This window comes from Acinonyx jubatus, chromosome E1 (assembly GCF_027475565.1).
Source record: "Acinonyx jubatus isolate Ajub_Pintada_27869175 chromosome E1, VMU_Ajub_asm_v1.0, whole genome shotgun sequence".
Lineage (NCBI taxonomy): Eukaryota > Metazoa > Chordata > Mammalia > Carnivora > Felidae > Acinonyx > Acinonyx jubatus.
Genome location: NC_069397.1, coordinates 45,093,012 through 45,115,034, shown reverse-complemented (window position 1 = coordinate 45,115,034; position 22,023 = coordinate 45,093,012). Strand labels below are relative to the sequence as shown.

Sequence of the window (22,023 nt, the reverse complement as noted above, 5' to 3'; positions counted from 1 at the left end):
TCCTTCACTGTAGGTGGCCAATAAAATGGGTTAGACTCAAGATCCATTCCACGCTTCAGGTATGCCTTCCTGCACTTTCGAAGTTAATCAGCTAAAAGCTATTACATCTAAGACCCCCTGGGGTCCAGCCAATCAGATGCACTTGTGTGAGATTGAGATGGCTTCCTGCTATTCCTACTGCTCCTGGACACAGTCATGGGAGCCGCGGTTTTCCTGCTGCAGTGTTACCAGAGGCCCCACACCTGGTCTCCAGTTTTTCTGATGTCAAGACACAGACGCAGGCATCCTCTATGTATGTGGTGTGAAGCAGAGCAGAGGGGCACTGTGCTTCTGAATCTGGTAGCTTCCAGATTACAGAAGAGGGAGTAGCTCTGTGGTGTCTGTTTCTCTCTCTCTCCACCCTGTAAGCCAAGATGTGCACTAAATCTATTCTTCCTGAAACTAGTTAGAGTGGATTCTACTCTGTGCACCTGAACCCTGAGCAATATGTGCTGGGGTAAAAAGGTATTACACATCTGACCTAGAATGAACAAAAAATGTCTCTTGTAAGGGACTGATGAGAGAAAAAGAAAAACCCACTTATTGATGAAATCCCCAGACAGGGATCTAAACTATCCCCAGACAGGATGAACTGCCCCAGTCTGTTACATGGAGTGTCTAGGTGAAGCCTCCCTGGGATAGAATATCCAAGAATGCAACATCCATTCTCTTCTTCACCAGCTGCCACTGAACTCTCCCCTGGTTTTCCAGGTAGGATGGGACTGGCTCACAAGGCCAGCACTACAGACCCAGGAGGGGCTGGGGGAAAATAGCAAAGGTTTTCTGAGCTTTTATTTCCAGCCAGAGACTTTCACTTTTTCCAATACACATTGCTGCCTGCAGAGAGCCAGCCTTATTATCTGATGGGCAATGGGCCAGGGGCTATTGTGCACAGGCCCACAGCTTGGGGCAGGAAAGGGAAGTCTCCCCAAACCAATGGCTATCAGAGGAAGCAAATGGAAAAACCAGGAGTTGGCAGAACTGCTCCAGAGCATTTTCAGTTTTGTTTTTATCTTCAATTCAGAAATTGGGGGCTACAACAGCAGTCGAGACCAAGTAAGACAGGGACCTGAACAGGACAGCACACTGGACTGCAAGACTCACTGATGCGCCCACATTTACCAGCAGAGACAGCAGTGAGCTAGACAGCACAAATCACAGCACTATGCAAGCAAGACCACTCAACTCAGGCCTTGGAAAGCAGGCATGGCAGGGACAGCAGGCTCTCTGGGATGCCCTTCCCTGGCATTCCAGCCCAATCTTGTTCTATTCTCATGAGGCCATTTGTGCCAAGGGGCCCCAGCAGCAACAGCTGAAGCAACAAAGCAGAGTAGTAGGCCTGTGTCCAGAGTGGCCCACTGCTTTGCATGATGGTGCTCTACACATAAGGAGAAAGCCAGGGCTTTAAGCTGCTGGCCGTCTGTGCTCCTCCCGGGCCATGCCAGCTCTCTGCTAGGTCCTTAACCCATAGTGCAGAGTCCGAGCAAAACTCTCACCCAAAGCTGAAAGACTGGCTCTCAGATTCTACCCGTTCTCATAGGAGATTCCTGTCAGGAAGCTGATGCAGTCAGGAAGTTGCCTCTGCAGGGAGTTCTAGGGTTTGGGGTCAGTGTTAATGTGCAGGTCATTCCAAGTACAAAGAGATAGCTGTTTTGGACATCAACTATTTTCTCTAAACTCTGCTGTCTCTTGCTGGGCAGATGAGATTGGGGGAGGAATTGAATCTTTTTTTCTTCTTCAGTGGGAAATCTTAACCAGTATTTCTTAGTGTGCTCACACTGGACCAGGCTGTGCAGAACATTTCATCCCATGAGACCCGGAGGACATCCTAATGTGTTTCAACTTTCAAAATTCCCATTTTGTTTTGAAGTTGCCACCACTACTAAACAGTTTCTGGTCTCATCTAGCATCACAGAAGAATTTCTGGCAAGGAGAAGAGCCCTGTGGAAGTGAAGGGAGCTGACTTGTGTGATCCCAGGCCCCGCCCTTCCGACTGCACCAGGACAGGGGGGACAGGAGGTCTGCCCTGTGCACAGCTCTCTACCCCACTGCTGCCATGGCTCCCTCCAGTCACCTCATCCTTTCAACACTTCTCTCCTCCTCTGCCTGAACTTTTCCTTCTCTCCTTCCCCTGGCCAAAGCATTCTGCACCCTCTACCTGCACTCCTCGCTTCATCTGCCACAGGAGTCGGCTTCCCCACGGTTCCTTTGGCACCACCCTCAGCACTCTTTTCACCTGACTTTGCGCCTCCCTTCCTGGTGAGCATGCTCAGATCTCTAGCTTACAGTCTACCTCTCCTATAAACCACTAACCCATCTCTGGTTTTCTTTCACCACCAAGCTCCTTGAAAGAACTGATTGCCTTTGCTCCCCCACTACCCATTCCTTAGGGGTTGCAATCTGGTTTGCCTAACTGTGGGATTGCAGTAGCAAGACAAGGAATAAGATGGAGCGGGAACAGAGGCAAAGGCACTTAACAAGACACACTAGACGGAACATGAGTCAGAAGGTGGCAGGGCTTGGCTACATGGCTTAAGGGCACCACCCAATGTATATGGGAAAAAATGGTGCTCGAGCTTGGCTTCAAAGGTGGGTAAAATTTCTACAGGCAAGATAGGAGGAAGGGCATCGTCACATAGGGAAACTCCATCTGCCTTGTCTGCAGATCTCCCCACAGGGATCTTTCTTTTGGGTTAACTCATCACCTAGTTGTTTTTGTTTGTTTGTTGCTTGTTTTTAGTTTTTAGCATGAACTAGTTTAATAGACTAATTGGCTTGAAAAAATTAAAATTCAAGGTATGTTTATTACAACGGAAAGAACAAAAAGTAAACATGATAAATGGTTTCAAATAGTTGAAAAATTGTCAGATGAAAGATGTTATCTGTACATCTGTGTTGCTCAAGAGAGCAGTACCAGAGTCACTGGGTAATGTGAGAGAAGGCAGATTTTCAATTCAATATAAGGAAAAACTTCAAACAAATAGCGTGATCTGAAATTGGACTTGCACTTCCCCATCACTGAACACGGTGCGGTGGGGGCTGAATGACGTGCATGTTACTGTCTCTCACTAAATACAGGTTCCTTCATATTGGTGGAGGGAGGAGGCAAACCCCACTTGCTCCTGCTGGTTGGGGGCTGAATGGCTAAGGCTTCTTGACCCCATTTCTACTCCAAGCACTTCTTCTACTGCCCAATGCTTAAACCCTGACTCTTTCCTCTTCCTGTTTCCTTCCACTTCCAAACAGCCTTACGCTGCACCAACACAGCAAGCACTCAGACATTTGTGGACCAAACGACAAGTTGCCCTTGGTCTGCCCTTTCCAACCTGGCTGGTACCATGTAAGGCCTCCCCCTACCCCCTCCTTTGCTGTGTCCTTTGCAGGTTCATCTTCCCCTAATTGGCCATGAAGTGTCTGGATTCCTAAGGCTCAGTCCTAGGCTTCTTCTTACTCTGCAGTCTCTCCTTAGGGCCCCTCACCTGGGCACATGGCTTCAGGTGGACAATTTCTAATTTTTTTTCTAGTCCTGATTTTCTCCTCTAGAGACCTGTATATCTAACTGTTCATTTGCTATCTCCTCTTAGCTCTCTCAAAGGCACCTCTAATTCAACCTCTAAAACATCAGGTCTGCCTCTTCGCAACATGCGAAACCAGGCTCTCGTCGACCGTTTCTGTTTTGGTGAAAGGCAGTGCCATTCATCCAGATCCATAAACCAGTAACTCATCTCCTGCTCATTCTACCCCTGGAAAATCAATATAGTATCACGGTAGTTCTGAAATCTTTGGTCTTAGAACCCTTTTACACTTTAAAAACCAAGGACATCAAATAGCTTTTATTAAGAGGGTTTTATCAATTGATATTCACTGTATTAGATATTAAAGCTCAAAAATTTTGCAAACACACAGGGCGCCTGGGTGGCTCAGTAGTTGAGCATCTGGCTCTTGATTTCAGCTCAGGTCATGATCTCACAGTTCGTGAGAGATCAGGCCCCAAGCTGGGCTCTGTGCTGACAATATACAGCTTGTTTGGGATTCTCTCTTTCTCTCCTCTCTCTCTGCTCCTCCCCCACTCGTGCTTTCTCTCTCAAAATAAATAAATAAGTAAATAAATAAATAAACTTTAAAAAACAGCTTTTTTTTGAAAACACATTAATACACAAGCACACATTCTATTAGCCATCAGAGCAATGACATCACCTCACGCATGTAACCTCTGGAAAACTCCAATGTATATTCATGAGAGCATCAGTAAAAAGGCAAACCGCAGACCCCCTGAAGGGATCTCAGGGACCCCCTGCACTGAGTCCCCACCCTAGACCACACTTTGAGAACCACCACAATGCTGTGTTCTGTTGTTTTTACCTTCTAAATGTCTCAAATACACCTGTGCCTTCTCTCCAATACTGTCACCAGCCTAATCCAAGCTTCTGTCTTCTTCCTCTGGACCAAACTGCTTTAGCCTAACATGGTTTCTCTTCTTTCTTCCCTCCCTCCCTCCTTCCATCCATTCATTCTAATTTACATCCAAGTTAGTTGGCATATAGTACAATGATTTCAGTAGATTCCTTAATGCCTCTTACCCATTTAGCCCATCCCCCCCCACAATCCCTCCAGCAACCCTCTGCTTGTTCTCTATATTTAAGAGTCTCTTATGTTTTGTCTCCCTCCCTGTTTTTATATTATTTTTGCTTCCCTTCCCTTATGTTCATCTGTTTTGTCTCTTAAATTCCTCATACGAGTGAAGTCATATGATATTTGTCTTTCTCTAATTTCACTGAGCATGATACCCTCAAGTTCCATCCACATAGTTGCAAATGGCAAGATTTCATTCTTTTTGATTGTCGAGTAATACTCCATTGTGTATATATACCACATCTTCTTTATCCATTCATCTGTCGATGGACATTTGGGCTCTTTCCATACTTTGGCTATTGTCGATAGCACTGCTATAAACATTGGGGTGCATGTGCCCCTTCGAAACAGCACAACATGGTTTCTCTTTGATCTGTTCTTGCTCCCCTGCAATCTGTTCTCCACAATGTAGCTAGAGCAATCTTCAAAACACAAATTGGAATATGTCACATTACCCATTTCTATTCACTTTAAAAACAAGAAAGTGGATTTTCACTGCTTTCAACATTAAAGATCAAAATCTTTAATCATAGGACCATGGACCATAAGGCTCTGCCTCCCTCCCTGGCCTTAGATGGTTCCTCCCCATTGTTCTCAGCTCTCCAGCCTCAGGGCTTCTTTCTGTTTCTCAGTCACACCATATTCCCCAGCCAGCAGGCCTCCACACGTATAGCTCCCCCTGCCTCAGACTTTCTTCCCTGTTTCCCTTTGCAAAATTCCCACATTCATGCTCTGGATCATAGGCTACGGCTTTTCTGGCCCCCCAAGTCAGGGCACATCCCTCTGTTATACATGCTCATAGCACCACACACCTTTCAGCCACAGCCTGTAAGTCATACATTAATCTCATCATGATAAGTATTTGTCTTCCCAAAGACAAATGGTCTTATGCATCTATAAGAGACATAAGGGGCAGAAGCCAGGTCATTTTGCCTTCCCATGTTTCTGGCACATAGCTGATATTTTGACAATTAAACCTGAAGTGAATAAATGAATGAATAAAAATGTCATTTGATATGGAGATAATGTGACAAACACTGTAACAGAGACGGGCATAAGGGAGCAACATATTCAGTGGCTTCCCACTGCCTACCAATAAGCCCAAGGGCATTAAAGGCTCCTTAGGAAGTGGCCCAGGCATCCTTTCTCACCTTCCTTTATTCTCCTCCAAATACATCAGCCAGTCTGAAGCACAAGTGAGATTTCCACAGGCTAACAGTCAAAAAGCCCTCTCCCCTCATCCTTGCCTATAGAAGGCCCCCATGATCTCTGAGCCACACTCCACACCATCTGGGGTTCTTGGAACTCAACACCTTTTTCAATTATGTCTGGCAGGTACCCCTTCCTGTGCCTTGAATATCTCTATGCTAAACAAATCTTCATGTGTCAGCTCTGGTGTTTCCTCTTCTGTGGAAGACCTTCTCCAAAGCCTGGGCAGAGTCAGTTATTGCCTGTTCTGTGCTCCCACCCCACCCTGCCCTCCACTGCAGCCTCATTGTACATGTGTCCACTGTAGCCCTCATCTCAGCCCAACAGCTGGTATATCATGCTTGCTGAATGAAGGAACCCAGGATCTATACATGCTGGGAGGCTGTACTGCCCAATCTCTAGATACAAAGGAACTACTTCATAAAAATCCTATTCCTCAGCATTCTCAGATAAGGAAATTCTATACATGGCTCTTCAGAACAATGCCTAGCATTTAGGCCCTGCCTCTACACACAAATCATGGGCTCTTGCTTAGGACCAGGAGGCCCAATGGTCCAATCACTGCCCCATGTCGATCCTCACTGCTTACTGTACAAATGAACAATACTGCCCTCCTCCAGCCCCTCAGTCTCTCTGAGGGTTCTGGAACAGAAGCCATTCTGGCAGAGTCAGGGCACCTGGATACCAGGACTAGAGATGTTCTGGACAGTGTCTCCTTGCTGGGGTTCTGGCTCTTTCTCCTCAACCAGCTTATTAAAAACATAGCCACCAGTTATTTACAATGTTAGAGAAATATGGAACTCATATGTGGACCTTCAGCTGGGCAACACTTACTACCAGTGTTTGCTCAGGTTCCTGAAATTACTCAGTAAGGCAAAGTCAGTGCCTTAGTAACACATTCTTCCTGCTTATCACTCACAGACAGGCTCAGCAGCAGGAATGATGTTCAGAACTCCCCAAGCTCAGCTCAAGATCTTCAGAGAGCAGTTTAATTTGATGCAATTCTACCTTATGAAGAGAACTTGCCTTCCTAGCAGCAGCAGTAACCTCACCACAAATGTTTGAAGGCCTGGTTTCCCTCTTGATACAGATGCCACAATTCAGGATGTGGCCTTCTCCTCAGACTTGGGAAATGGGATCCAGTACAATATTGGATTATCTGGCATAAGGCACAGACCTGACTTAGATTTCCTTCCTGGGGAGGCCTGGGAGCAGCTACATAGCTTTCTTCCTAGTTAGCCAATCATATATACTCTGTTAACAGTCTGCTGTCCTTTCCAGACAACTTAGTTTGATTTTCTAAGAGTTTCATTGGCCAACATCTTCCTCAGAGCATAAGGACTCTTCAGGAATCAGAAGCAAGAGGTCTAAGGTCAAAACTCAAACTTGGACCTGACTCCTAACCTCACAAGTCCCCAGTTCTTTGGCAAAATGATGGTCAAAAATGAGAGTGGACTGGGAGCCTGGGTGGCTCAGTCAGTTAAGCATCTGACTTCAGCTCAGGTCATGATCTCATGGTTCGTGGGTTTCAGCCCCGCGTAGCACTCTCTGTTGGCAGCTCACAGCCTGGAGCCCACTTTGGATTCTGTGTTTCCCTCTCTCTCTGCCCCTCCCCCACTCATGCTCTGTCTCTCAAAAGTAATACAAATAAACGTTACAAAAAATGAGAGTAGAATGTCGTTGGAGGTCTTCAAGCAGATGTTTGAGGAGATCACTTTTTCAGACATATTCAAAAGGAACTTGGTCATGCTGTCATGTTGTTACACTATAAGTTCCTTGAGGGTTGGGACACTATTCCAGTCATTTCTCTACCCATTCCCCCCAAATAAAGGCACAGAGGATTATTTCGCACAGGGTAGTAATCTACAAATGATGGTTTTTTAATTAATAAATATTTGATTTTTAAAAAGCATGGGCAGATAAATTAGATGACAGGGAAAAAAGGGGTGAAATACTCACTGACAGAGAGGTGCCTGCTTCTGGGCTCTGGGGGCTGGTAGATGGTATTTATATCTCCTGCAGACTGGGAAGCTTTGATCCGCACCTGCCTGGACACCCCAGAATGGGGAGAGGGACTGGTCTGCAAGATAAGAGGAAAAAAGCTGAGCTATCTTTAGGCAGGCAGGCCAAGAAAGGCCTCCTCCCCTTCCCTAAGACTCATGTTCTTAGCTGCCTTCATGCTTTCAATACACGAGCTACCCAGTCTTCCCCCAAATCTCACTCCTCGATATGTCTTGGCAAATCACTATTTCCTCACAGTAGTTTTACAGCTTCAGTGTTATCTGAGCACTGAGACCCACTGCCCCAGTTTAAAGAGTGATGACCTAGGCATGGAGGAATAACAAGTTTTCCTATAATAATATGCCAAACAGAAAAGACAGTTGTAAACACTCCCTCATAAAATTCTCCAGAGAGCTTGGGAAAAATAGCAGGAAATTATTTCAGCAGCGAGATCACCTGCTGAGTGGGGGGTCAGAATAGAGAATGATGGCAACCTCCCTGCGCAACAGAAATCTGGGTGATAAACATGTATTTCTCAAAGTAGCTTGATGTGCTGCTTCTGCCCCAATCATAATCACTCCCTCAAAATTAAGGCAAAGTCTCAGTTGATTAACATAACCAGGCTTTCTATGAAAACCATCTCAGGATTGTGTTCATCTGGGAAAGGCTATCAAAGGTACCATTCTGCCAGAGGTCAAGGATCTCAGAACAGAATGGGATCATCAACATTACCACATGCACCCTTGCTCTGGCACTGTCCCAGTCAAGCCACCAGTGAGCCCTAGAAAAAAAATCAAAGCAACAAAGGAGGGCCCTTGCACTGAGAAAGCTAAAAACTGAAGCTCAGTGGTGAGCAAGTGGCGTCAGGATGCAGTCACAAACATGCAGAGCACTCCAGAGAGTGGGGATGGGAGGTCAGGACTCTAAAGAACTTGGGTCAAATTTCTAGTTGCTTCTTGAGCTCTTCTACCTCACATAAGAAAAAAAAGTCTGACCTAAACAAACTATATCCTGTCCTCCAGGAAAAAGGCTTCCCGCTTTCAGGGGTAATTCAGCTGCCAAGCAGCCTCCTCTGGTCTCCCCACACCAGACTTTATCACATGCAGGGCTGTCTTCACAAACTGTCTTGCTCTAACGGGAAGTCAGAACCAAGGGGAAGTGAATGTTCTTGCAGAAGCCTCCGATGTGCAATAGCTCTCTGCTGAGAGTCAGAAAGGAAAAAACAGTCAAAGCCACATACTGGGGAAGGAGGCCAGTGAAGGGCAAGGGAAGGCCACAGCCCTGCAGTCAGAAAGAGAAGAGCCACGTGATGAGCCGCCCCCCCCCACCCCCCCCACCGAGGACACCTACTTACACACAGGGCCTATTCCAGAAACCTTGGTGGCGTGAATTTGAAATGTATCAAAGAACATATACTCTAAACTCTCAATTCTAAATTCTAAAAGCTGAGATGAGAAAGTTGGTTCCACAGCCAGCAAAAGCACAGACCTACAGAAGGAAAGGCTGCAGTTGTGGCAACAGGTTGGAAAACGTATGAAGGTTTCAAAGCAGGCTTTTCACACCTTAATGTGCACAAATCCAACTGGAACCTTGTTAAAACAGAGATTCTGACTCAGTAGGTCTGGGATGGAGTAGAGAATCTGCATTTCTTTTTCTTCTTTTTTTTTAAAGATTTTATTTTTAAGTAATCTCTACACCCAATATGGGGCTTGGGATCAAGAGTCACACACTCCACCAACTGAGCCAGCCAGGTGCCCCGAGAATCTGCATTTCTAGCAAGCTTCCAGGCATGCTAATGCTGCTGATCCGTGGGTCACACTTTGAGCAGGAGGTCTTAGGAGGAGAGTAACATTTCAATTTAAGGTCACGGTTCCCAATCCTAGCCACCCACTTGAAGAGCTGCCTGTGGGGCCACACACACCTCACACCAACTACAACAGGATCTCTGGGGCTGGGGCCAAAGGGTTGGTATTTTTTAAATCTCCCCAAGTGTGTGTAATATTCAGTCAATTTTGAAAACCCTGATTTAAGGGGATAAAAGGCAATGGCATTGTAAACAAAAATGAGGTTCATGCAAGGATTCAGGGAACCTTGAACAAGACAGAGAAGTGGGAAAGAGAGGAAGGAGGAAGGTGGGACTAGGAAAACCAAAAGGGGACAGCAGTGGAGTGAAAGCAGAGCCCACGGGTATAGAGTGGGTGGCCAGCAGAACGTTCTAAAGACAGCAAACAGAAGGTGGCATTTGCCTACCCCGTGCCTCACTGAAGGACTCTGCAGGTAGCAGTGTGTCTGGCTGATACAAATGACATGGAAAATTACCAAAGAACCAATTTCATAAAGATTGCAGTGACTGGAAGCTAGAAAATCAGCAGAAAAGAAGGTCACAAAAGTGGATTCACAAATTACCTTGCTAAGAGATCTGGTGGTATGAGACAAAGTGAACAAGCAGGCTCAACTATGCAGGGGGAAGGGGTGTGTGTGTGTGTGTGGTTGCGTCAGTTTGGTTTGCAGGAGCATCAAGTGAGAAACGGCACCTGGATCTCACCAGGCCTCTGCCTCAAGGGTGGCAACAAGAGACTTTGCACCAAATATTCCCCCCAATATTTAAGGGGTTCATCCAAACCAGGACAAGGTGACTAAATCTGTGTTTTCATTATCCCTACTCTTCAGTGCTTCGTAGATTCTGATTACGCATATGCTTAGGCTGCCTTTCCAGACTAAAGAGTTCCAGGCTTTTTAAGCTATTCATATATAAAAGTGAATTTTCAACCCCTTGAAAATTTCATCTTCCCTTAGACCTATTCTAGTTCGGTTGCCCTCTGAGCTGTGGGGAAGAGAGTGACATAACATCTCACAACTTCTCCCCATGGGCAACGTTATATTTTCTGTTCTGTTTCTAACAAACTGTGGAGGAACCTGGAGGAGGTTTCCCAAGGACTACAATAATTCTAAGATCCCCATCCTGGATGGTAACTGACAGGTACTGAACTACACAGAACATCTGGATTCTAGACCAGCTCTGTCACCATTTACTGCTTCACCTCAGGCAAGTCATTCTGTCTCAGTCTCCCCAGGTTTAGACTGGCAAGAACAGATACCTGCCCTGGACCCCTCAAAGTTGCAAGAATCAATGAGAGACAAAAGCACTTACACACTTTTTAAACAGGGACCAGACTAAAGCTATGCCACTCAACAACTTTGATCCTGTCTTCTTGCACTTGCCCCATTATTTTAGTAAGACAAAAAAGAATGGATTACTCTTTACATTGTCCTTGATATTTTGAACTTAAATAGCAGACAAGGTAGCATCAAACTCATTGATGGGATATTTGGGAACTGGGCAACATTTGGAAGAGAAGATTAGAAGTTTACTTTTGTCAGGGAGAATCTGAGGTAATAAAATAAAATGCCATACTCAGTTTAAGGTGGCTGGGTATTTAGTTTTTATCATATTCGGATATAAGTGACAAAAGAACATTAAGCTTGAAGTGGCTTAGTCAGTTAAGTGTCCGACTCTTGATATCAGCTCAGGTCATGATCTCATGTTCGTGAGATTGATCCCTGTGTTGGGCTCTGTGCTGGGCGTGGAACCTGCTTAGGATTCTCCCTCCCTCCCTCTCTTCCCCCCGCCCCCCCGCCCCATGCTTACTTGCTTGCTCTCTTTCTCTCTCAAAAAAATAAAAAATAAAAATTATAAAAAACCTTCTTATAAAAAAAAAAGAATGTTAAGCTTGAGATTACTTTAAGAGAGTAGAAAAGCTGGGTCTAGGAAGTTATAAGATCAAGAGAGGAAAGATAAACTAACAGATGCACACATGTTTAGAGAAGTCTGTAATAGCAATAATCTAAGAGGTGATGGTTCCAGGCACAGGCCTAATGTGGCAAGAACTACTGAAGGAGATGATGAAGTTTCTTAAAAGGGCAGGAGAAAGTAAGGCTAGAGAGAGGCTCTTCAGACTCTGTGATGACCAAAATCCAGGAGTTCTCAGGTAAGAACAATATTGAAGCCTAAAACATGGCCTTGGACAGGTGAGGTGGGAGGGGTATGATATACACCTTGGTGAGGGGTAAAGGCAGAGGAAAGATTAGAAGTTGTCATAGAAGGATCAGCAGAAAAGGAATTCAGAGAGAAGAGACCACACATTCATTCATTCATTCATTCATTCATTCATTTATTTATTTATTTTTTGAGACCACACATTTAGAAACAGGAATAAGAAGGGAAGTAAAGGTATAAGTGATAACAATAGGTGGATGAGGCAATCGCTTGCTAAAAAGAAAATAAACTCAGAGAAACGAAGTGGCTGAGAGTTGCCAGCAAGAGATGAGGCAGGCAGGGTGCTATGGTATCCTGGAGCAGCATACCAAAGTATGATCTGTAGGCTGGCACCAGGCCACAAGCCGTGGTATAACAGTCCTCAACGAGGTAAATACAGAAACGGAGAATAACTCTGTACAGACTTTTACAGCAATTTGGCAGACTGACTTTCTGTCTATTGAATCTAATAATAAAAACTGTGGTCTTGTATTTTGTATGTCACTGGTTTCCTTTTCCATTTCATTTTTCAGTTTTTGTGTTTTAAAAGGAACTGATGCATGACAGACTAGAAATCAGAACAAAACTGACATTGCATCATAGATGCTTAGAGAAGCACTGTTCTGGAGGTGGGATTCCTGAGCACATAGCAAATCTGGATCATGATACTTGTGTTTATTAAGAAGTCTGAGGTCTAGCTGAGGAAGCTCCCAAAGAAAGGTTTTATCACCACCATTACCACTGCTAGTCTTAAATGTAAATCTTTATAAATGCAAAAAAAAAAAAAAAAAAAAGCTTAAATGACTTGACAGTAACAAAAATGGTTATTATAGTATATCCACTCAAGGGAATTATGAACCCTTATAAATTATAATTATGAAGATTGCATATTAACATAGAAAAATGTGCATGACAATATTAAGTGAAAAAATAATTGAGAAAATTATATGACTACCATGACAACATTTGAAGTATGTACACATATGCTCAAAAACTACAGGGGCACATGTAAATATCAATCAATGTGTCATACTGATAGGATTACATAGGATAGTTCTCTCTTTTTTAAACTTTATAAAAAAGTTATACTGACTTTATAGTAATTTTTTAAAATATAGGTCCTTAGAAGGGGAGGCATCAGTGCTTGCTCTGGCAGCACAAATACTAAAACTGGAATAATACAAAAATTAGCATGTATAAGGATGACATGCAAATTCATGAAGTGTTCCATAAAAAGAAGGAAGGAAGGAAGGAAGGAAGGAAGGAAGGAAGGAAGGAAGGAAGGAAGGAAAGAAAGAAAGAAAGAAAGAAAGAAAGAAAGAAAGAAAGAAAGAAAGAAAGAAAGAGAGGCATCAATGTGGCATTTATTTTATGCAACATCTAATGCAACGCAATGCCTTGGGTATCAGAGCTCAGATGGTCGTCTTTCAGGCAGCTCACAGTGTTGTGTCAGTCTCTGCAGCCATGTACACCCCTTAATGGATGGGAAAGTAGATGTAAGGATCGAGTTGTCTATACCTTCTCATCATGGGAATGGAGGGATCATGATCAAGTGTGCTAGCTCCCAGTCAAGCAATCACATCATTAAACCAAACCCCGATTCTAGCTTCTTCCATATAGAAGATTTGCTGAATATGATTTCTGCTTGACTTCTGCTAATAATCAAGAAGCATTCACTGTGTTTTCTTAAGAGGATGGGTGGGGAAGGGTTCCAAAACATTAAGTCACAGCTCCTGTTCTCAAGGACCTTAATAATCTTTTTGGGATAACACGTACAAATATGCAACAACTAGAGGGGAATTAGTAAGCAACTTATAAACAAGTATACAAATTATATCCAATGACTAAAAGAACAGAAAGTAATCAAGATGGCTCAGGCAAAAACACTGACCAAACTGTAGCAGGTAAATCAAGCCAGATACTAAAAATAGCCACGGTCTGGGAAAGAGCAAAAAGTAAGAACTGTAGAAAGGGGAGAGTATGCTGAAGAATGTGGAAAGATGAGACTGGGGAGTTGAAAGCAAGGGTAGATAGTGATAAGCCCTGGGTGCTAGGCTAAATTTAGATCCTATGATAGGATCCTATGAAAGAAATAAAGCCTATAAAGAGGAGGTGAGTAACTTGAACAGAAAAATAAAATAATAAAGGATATATTTCATTTCAGAATACTTTCCAACACAAAGCCAGAAAAAAGACAGAGAAGACCATCCTCAATTACAAGGACACTTCGGTAATATTAGAAAATGTCTTCTTGGGGCACCTGGGTGGCTCATTTGGCTAAGCGTCCAACTCTCGATTTTGACTCAGGTCATGATCTCAGTTGTGAGACTGAGCCCCATGTTGGGCTCTTTGCTGAGCGTGGAGCCTGCTTGGGATTCTCTCTTTCCCTCTCTCTCTGCCCTTCCCCCTCCTAAGGCCTCCTAACTGCATTCTCTTGTGCTCCCCCCTAATCAGTAGGACAGCCCAATATCAATACATCTTTTTAAAAATAAATGGTCAGCATGAGCACCATTCCACCTAAACTCCGTCCTGGTATGGTGTGTTTATGAAGGTATGTCACAGCTGGCTGTCTTCGAGCAAAGGGAAGGGAAAGAGTGCCAAGAAACCTTTAGGAACATGCATCTCAAGAAAACTGGCACAGGAATCAGTGATTAGAAGACACACAGATTGCAATCATTCTTGTGAAATATAGGCCCCCAGGGACCTTTTACAGAAGCTAACAAGGGATAATCCTTCACTTCTGACGGCCTCTGCAGATCGCCTGCCATTTGGTAAGGTAGTGGCTGGTTAAGTTACAAGAGGCCCTCCACTCCATGGCCTTTCTGCCATTGAAAAGAAGGAAAAGCTTGTTTCCTACATGTATCTCAAGAGACAGGCACGGTTGCTGAGGGGTTGTAAGAGTCTCAAATCCCTAGCAGCCTTCACTAAGCACCTTCACCCTCATCAAATCTCTCTTGTTAGGGTCCAAATCAAATGGAAATAACATAAATATAGAGAAAAAGAATTTTCTCTTTAATCATAAATGTTTTCCTTCCTCCCATGCCACAAGCCAAGTAACCTTTAGCTGCAACTTTAACACAGGTGACTTGACTTCACAGTGAAATCACATGCAAACTGCTATCTGGCCACTGGCACAGTGGGCTGTGCTGGGCTCCACGTATGTGCTTGCTTGCTTTAGCAGCAGCTGAGGAATACAAAATTCTGTCAAGGAAACCATGTGAACTCTTAAAGAACAGCAAGTTTTGCCCTCTGTCCAGCCGCCAGGTCATCAGAGGGGCTACTTACATGGTTTCTGTCTTGGGACAGCAGCAATATCCTAAGGCTTTTCATGCTTGAGCTTCTGTCTAATATGTCAATTGCTTTATCAAGATCATCTTGGTTCTTCAGCAGGATGGAAAGCTGGGACACAGACACAGAAAAAGGGAATCATATAAAATATGTCTTTAGTTTAGAAACAGGCTAAATTAAAAAAAAATACCTGAATGAAAACAATCTAATTGGATAGTATGGGGTCGTAAAATTAATTCAAACCATCTAGGTATTTTTTCTTTTCCTTAGTGTACAATTCAATAATTTTTAGTAAAGTTACAAAGTTGTGCAACCATCATCATAATTCAATTTTAAAACATTTCCATTGTTTCAAAAAGATCTTGTGCCCATTTACAGTCACTCCCTCTTCCCACCTGTAGCCCCAGGCAACTATGAATCTACTGTCTCTGTAGATTTACCTCTTTTGGATATTTCACATAAATGGAATCCTATTAATTCATACATGTTCAATTCAGTTCATAGTCTTTTGTATCTACTTCTTTTGCTTAATGTTTCTGAGTTTATCCATGCTGTGCAACACATCAGTAGTTTGTTTCAAGATACTTTCTGAGAAGAGCTTCCTCTCTAAAAATACTCTTTTCTCCAAAGCATCAAATCCTAAACAGTTAAAGCCCCATATTTCTTCCCAAATTAATTAAATATCTCACCTTAGCCTGTGCTGCAATTAACACAACAAGCAGAGAAGGCATAGGAGGAGGAGGGGTATAGGCAGAGGATGAAAACTGTTACTCAAATAAGAACACGAATTTAGGCCACATAACAGAGTTTAATATCTTAACGTTTAAAGATAAAAACCAGTGACTAGAATTCAGAAACAATCTCCTCTGTTTTCATTCCCCTGAAGTATTAAAGAGATCGCCCTTGAGGGTATGGATAAGTCTCACTTGCTGTTAAATGCAGAGGACACTATGAGTACTTAGTATTAAAAAATGCAAAAGTACACTTTGCCTAGGACCCAGCAAATGTCAGATCTTACACGTTTGTGGCAAACACAAAATCAAGCAAAAGTCCAATTCATTTCTTCAGTTCCCATTTTATAATAAAAGGAGATGGCAACACTAAATTCTAGGCCAGGAGAAAACAAAGAGCAAGAACAGTATTTAAAATAAAATTTCAAGGGGCACCTGGCTGGCTCAGTCAAAAGATCATGCAACTCATGATCTTGGGGTTGTGAGTTTGAGCCCCATGTGGGGAGCAGAGATTGCTTAAAATAAATAAATAAATAATAAAATAAAATAAAATTTCAAGACAACTCATGGAATGGGAGAAAATTTTGCAAATCTTATCACATCGTAAAAGAATTCCTTACTGTAACATTCAAAGTATGAATAAACAAGAACTGTTGTGGGAGGTGGAGAGAGATAAAGAAATAACTGGAGTAGGCTTTAACTTAAACAAACAAACAAACAAACTACAATTGTGCAAAAGTATGATATGGGTCTAGTATCCAGAATATATATAGAACTCTTACAACTCAACAGTAAGAGGACAAAGAATCCAATTCTTCCAATGGACAAAAGATTTGAATAGACATCGCCCAAAGAAGACAGACAAATGGCCAATAAGCACCAAAAAGACACTCCATGTCATTAGTCATTAGGGAAATGCAAATTAAAACCACAATGAGATATCACTTCGTACCTACTAGGATGGCTATAATTTAAAAAACAGATATGCAAAAACCCAAAAAGTAACAAGTCTTGATGAGGACATAGGGAAATTATAACTTTCCTATGCTGCTGGTAGGAATGTAAAATGGTACAGTGGATATGGGAAGGATGGACAGTTTCTCAAAACGATAACATAGAGTTACCGTAAGACAACAGTTCTACTCCTTGGTATATACTCCAGAGAACTGAAAAAAATACGTGCATATGAAAATGTATACACAGATGTTTATGGCAGCATTACTCATCATGGTCAAAAAAGTGAAAACAATTCCAGTATCCAGATGGATACACAAAATGTGGTTTATCCATACAATGGAATATTATTATCTTGAAAACATTATGCTAAGTGCAAGAAGCCAAACACAAAAGGCCACATGGTATATGATTCCATGTATATGAAATGTTCAGAACAGGCAAATCCAAAGAGACAGAAAGTAGGTTTGTGTTTGCCTGCCAGGTGCTAGGGAGAGGAGGGGATAGGAAGTGACTGCTAATGGATACAGGCCTTTTCTTTGGGGTATCTGGAGTTAGATAGTAGTGTTGGTTATACAACTCTGTACATATATTAAAAACCACTGAATTGTACAGCTTAAAAGGGTAAATGTTATGGTGGGTAAATTGTACCTCAATAAAGCTATTAAAAACATAAGTAAACATAAAATAAAATACCAACCGATTTCTCACATGTGGTTCTCAAATCCTGACGTGGCAAGGTTTAGAGGGCAAAGAAAAGAAAAAGGTTGAGGGATTTTTAAATTAATAAAATGTAAACTAGTCAATTCTCGGTCATTCACATTAGCAGAGCATGGAAAGACATGCATCATCTAAAATAATTACTAACTACTAATTATGTTTGGCTTTAGAATTAACATCTGCATAAATATTTAAATAAAGGAACGACTAACATTCTGGGAAGCCACTTTATTGCCCAAAGAATTTGAAAATGGATTTTGGGACATGTGGAATTCTTAATGGAAAGAGAAATGAGCACTAAATCATTCAGAAAAGTCTTTCCTCACTAAAGAATACCTTCTTTAATGCTAATTAGCTGGCAGACTCCAGCCTTGCTTTCTATGCAGTGACTGAAGCTTGAGCTGCAATTTTTAAAAGTTCATCTGCATTACTTATTAACTATAGAGCTAGTGGTTTCTTTTCCAAATCTGCTGTATTTCTAAAATTTGTCACAAAAAAACAAGAGATCAGACAGTCTTATTTTTGTTAGCTATTGGGCAACATATCCAATTGTAGTTGTATATTTTGTATAAAAGGGGATTGGGGGGTTTTAGCCAACAAATCTCAGCCCCTATAGATGTCAGCCCCAAATTATGGAAGAAATTCCTTTTTTCTCCAGCTGAAGGTTTTTTGCTTTTATTTTTTAAAGTATAGTTGACACATAATGTCACGTTAGTTTCAGGTGTACAACACACTGATTTAACAAGTCTGTATGTTATACTGTGCTCACCACAAATGTAGCTACCATCTGTTGCCATATAACGCTACTGCAATACCATTATATCCCCTCTGCTGTACCTTTTATCCCCATGACTTCTCATTCCATAACTGGAAGCTTGTATCTCTCACCCCCTTTACACATTTTGCCTACCTCTCCCCTCTGATAACCATCAGTTTGTTCCCTGTATTTATGGGTCTGTTTCTGTTTTTCATTTATTTATTCATTTGTTTTGTTTTAGATTCTATCTATAAGTGAAATCATATGGTATTTGTCTTTCTCTGTCTCACTTATTTCACTTAGCATAACACCCTCTAGGTCCCTCCATGTTGTTGCAAATGGTGAGATCTCATCTTTTTTATGGCTGAGTAATATTTCACTCTCTCTATATATACCATGTCTTCTTCATCCATTCATCTATTGATGGATGGATGGACACTTGGGTTGCTTTATGGAGGAGATTCTTAACTCTTTAACCAATAAAACAAAACTACACAGTAAGGACCCAATTCTCAAAGAGCCAGGATGTTGCCCAGCTTTCTTGTCTTGTCCCCCAATTCAATTCCCTCAAGATGCACTCTTTTTACTAGGCACCAACACACTGCCTCTCAGACTAATGCAAAGCATCAGCCCAAGCAGACTGTAGCCTCTAGTACCTTTCTTGGAGCTGGAAAAGCAGCCAAGTAACTGACACTCAGAAGAATCCCTTCCTGGGTGACATTCAAAGTATGAAAAAATAAGAACTGGAAGGAAGGGCAGGGGACAGGAGAAAGAAGACTTAAAGAAATCACTTGAGTAGGTGCTAACTTTGGAAATAAACTACACTTGGGAGTTAAACTTTGAGAGAAGAGTCCGGTATTTATGATTGTCAATAGAGGAACTACCCACCAGTTTTCCACACCTCTCCAGCCCCTCCTAAACCTCTGCTTCTTGTTAAGGTTGTTCTGGAAAGAAAAAGATAAGCTACAAAACATAACAGAGACAATATACATCCTGGCCCCAGTACCATACCTGTTCCCACCATGGAGTATTAGAGCTACCACCACTGACTGAGCAGGCAGAATGGAAGTAGCTATGGAATCCCCCATGTAGCAAAAACCAGAAATCCCAGAATTATTGAAATTAAGGAAAGAGGCTCCAGAAAAGGAAAACCTGCAGATGATATTAGAGGAACAAACTAAAATATCCTCAGTTAAGGAGAAAGAAAAAGGTAGTCAGCTGTCACCCCATCTTGTCTCCATACCATCCATCTACTTTCTTACCTCATTATTCATGTAATGAAGATCAAGAGGCTGCCCAAACACTGTTGTCACCTTGTGTTCCACATCTTCATATCTAACAGGCCGGCTGAATGCTATAATTCTGAAAAGGAATAGGAAGCATCGTTAATTGTATATTTTAAAAGTCAGATTTGGAAAGCTAGGACTTCTGAATATCTTCCTCTTCTTTTAAACATAGGATTCTCTTTTTCTCCTTCATACAGTTTGACTTTCTATTTTTTCTTTTCTTCTCTTACCTACTTTATTTATTTTTTTTTTACCTTTCTCCTGAGCATCACAAACATTGCTCAGTCCCAATAATTGTTCTACCATTTCAGCTCAGATCTTTCTATAAATGACAGTTCAGTATCCAAGCAGGACACCTGGGGCGCTTGGGTGGCTCAGTCAGTTACACATCCGAATTTGGCTCAGGTCATGATCTCACGGTTCGTGAGTTCGAGCCCCGCATTAGGCTCTCTGCTGTCAGTATGGAGCCCGCTTAGGATCCTCTGTCCCTCTCTCTCTGCCCCTCCTCTGCTTATGCTCTCTGTCTCTCTCAAAAATAAATAAATAAACTTAAAAAAAGAAAAAAGCAGGACATCTGGATTTAAACATTAGGTTCTAAACACTCTTGTTAGGAAGAAAACCTGGAGACTGGAGCAGTGGTCCTGAAAACATGGTCTTAACTCCTAAATGACTCAACTCCAGGACCTGAAAGGTCTTATCCAAGGCTGATGCCAGAGGAATCTCAATGCTGATTATCTTCAGAATTGAGATTTCCTACCTAAGAGTCAAAAGAATTCCCCTTGAGTTGGTTACATGCCTAAGTTTTTTTTAACAAGTGACACATATGATCATATAAGTAGTGTTGATATTGACACTTTTCTAGAGAAACTCATTAGGTCAGTTCAAAAAACAACTTTTTAAAAAACGTTTTATTTATTTTTGAGAGAGAAACAGAGTGCGAGCAGGGCAGGGGCAGAGAGAGAGGGAGTCACAGAATCTGAAGCAGGCTCCAGGCTACAAGCTGTCAGCACAGAGCCCGATGCAAGGCTCGAACTCACGAACCGTGAGATCATGACCTGAGCCGAAGTCGGACGCTTAACCAACAGAGCCACCCAGGTGCCCCCAAAAAACAATGTCTATAAATACAGAGTAGAGTAAGAACTTGTTCAAAGATGTGTTAAAAGAATCTGTCAATTAAACATCACAGCAAAATTTAAAACTGGGGACAGATTAAACATACAAAATGAATGAAACAGAAGAATGAAATATACAAAAAATTGACAAAATATTGGTAATATCAAATCTGGGTTACAGGTTCAGAAGGGTTCAGTATAACATTCTCTCTACCTTTGTATGCTGCTGGTAGTCAACAATTTTTGATGTACAAAAGCGGCCATATGGGTCCAACCCAATACATTACAACTTAAATACTTAAGATAAAAATAAACAATGAGATAAGTGAAAACAAGAGAATATCAGAAAGTAACTCATATATTCTCTCTCTCCCTCTCTCTACACACACACACACACACACACACACACAGAAGAATGCATAGGATTAAAAAATATTGGAGTGGAGAAGGTCTTCCTAAGCATTATATAAAATACAGAAGACAAGGAGGAAGAAGGCAGATTTAACAACAAAAATTTAAACTTCTGATAGCAAAATGATCAGCCCTCAACAAAGTTAAGAAATATCAAACGTGGAAAAATAATCCATGCAAAATCAGTAAGACAAACAACCCAACAGAAACATAGACAAGGATATCATGACAATTCAAAGAGTTATGAATGACTAATAAACACATGAATTTATGCTTAATGTGATGGGGGAAAATATATATCAAAACCACCTTCATCTCTTAGTAGCCTAGACTGGACGAAATATGACTAGTGCTTGGTAGAGTAGCAGTATTCAGCCATGGAGCCTCTACAGTTCTTGCCCTCCTCATGCTGGGAAGTGTGTGGTTTTTTTACATCTTCTCTGCTCCTCCAGAGTGGGAAGTGGTATAACCAGAGTAAGAAGCAATAAACCACAGGACAGAGGGATCTAAGCTACTGGATTTTAATGGAATCTGACCAGATAATTTCTTTAATGTTCTTCTGTGCCAGGCTGGCACAAATAAGTAGGCAGCATAAAAGCTTCCATCATCCTAGAACTGTACTATTCAATGTGGTAGCCACTAGCCACATGCAGCTGGTTAAATTCAAATTGATTAAAATTAAATTTTATACTGGTTCCTCAGTCTCACTAGCCACAAGGCAATGTGACCAGTGGTTACTATACTGGACAACAAAGAAAGTTCTTTTGGACAACCTTAATAGCATACTTCTATCAACCAGTCTATCCTTCACACAAAGCCTAACATCCCAGGAAGATAATTTCCCCAT

General features: G+C 42.1%; 1 protein-coding gene across 2 annotated transcripts in view; it reads right to left on the bottom strand.

Moving 5' to 3' along the window:
• The window catches only part of MAP3K3 (mitogen-activated protein kinase kinase kinase 3), a 61,436-nt gene that overhangs the window by 14,692 nt on the left and 24,721 nt on the right, over positions 1 to 22,023 (bottom strand). For both annotated transcript variants that reach the window (XR_008294300.1, XM_053212395.1), the window contains exons 4-6: positions 19,630 to 19,729; positions 15,203 to 15,316; positions 7,840 to 7,960 (exon numbers count right to left, since the gene is read on the bottom strand). Coding sequence is in view for 1 of the 2 variants with exons in the window: in XM_053212395.1 (XP_053068370.1) it covers positions 7,840 to 7,960; positions 15,203 to 15,316; positions 19,630 to 19,729 (335 nt within the window). In the remaining variant the exon portion in view is untranslated. The remainder of the gene's footprint in view (positions 1 to 7,839; positions 7,961 to 15,202; positions 15,317 to 19,629; positions 19,730 to 22,023) is intronic.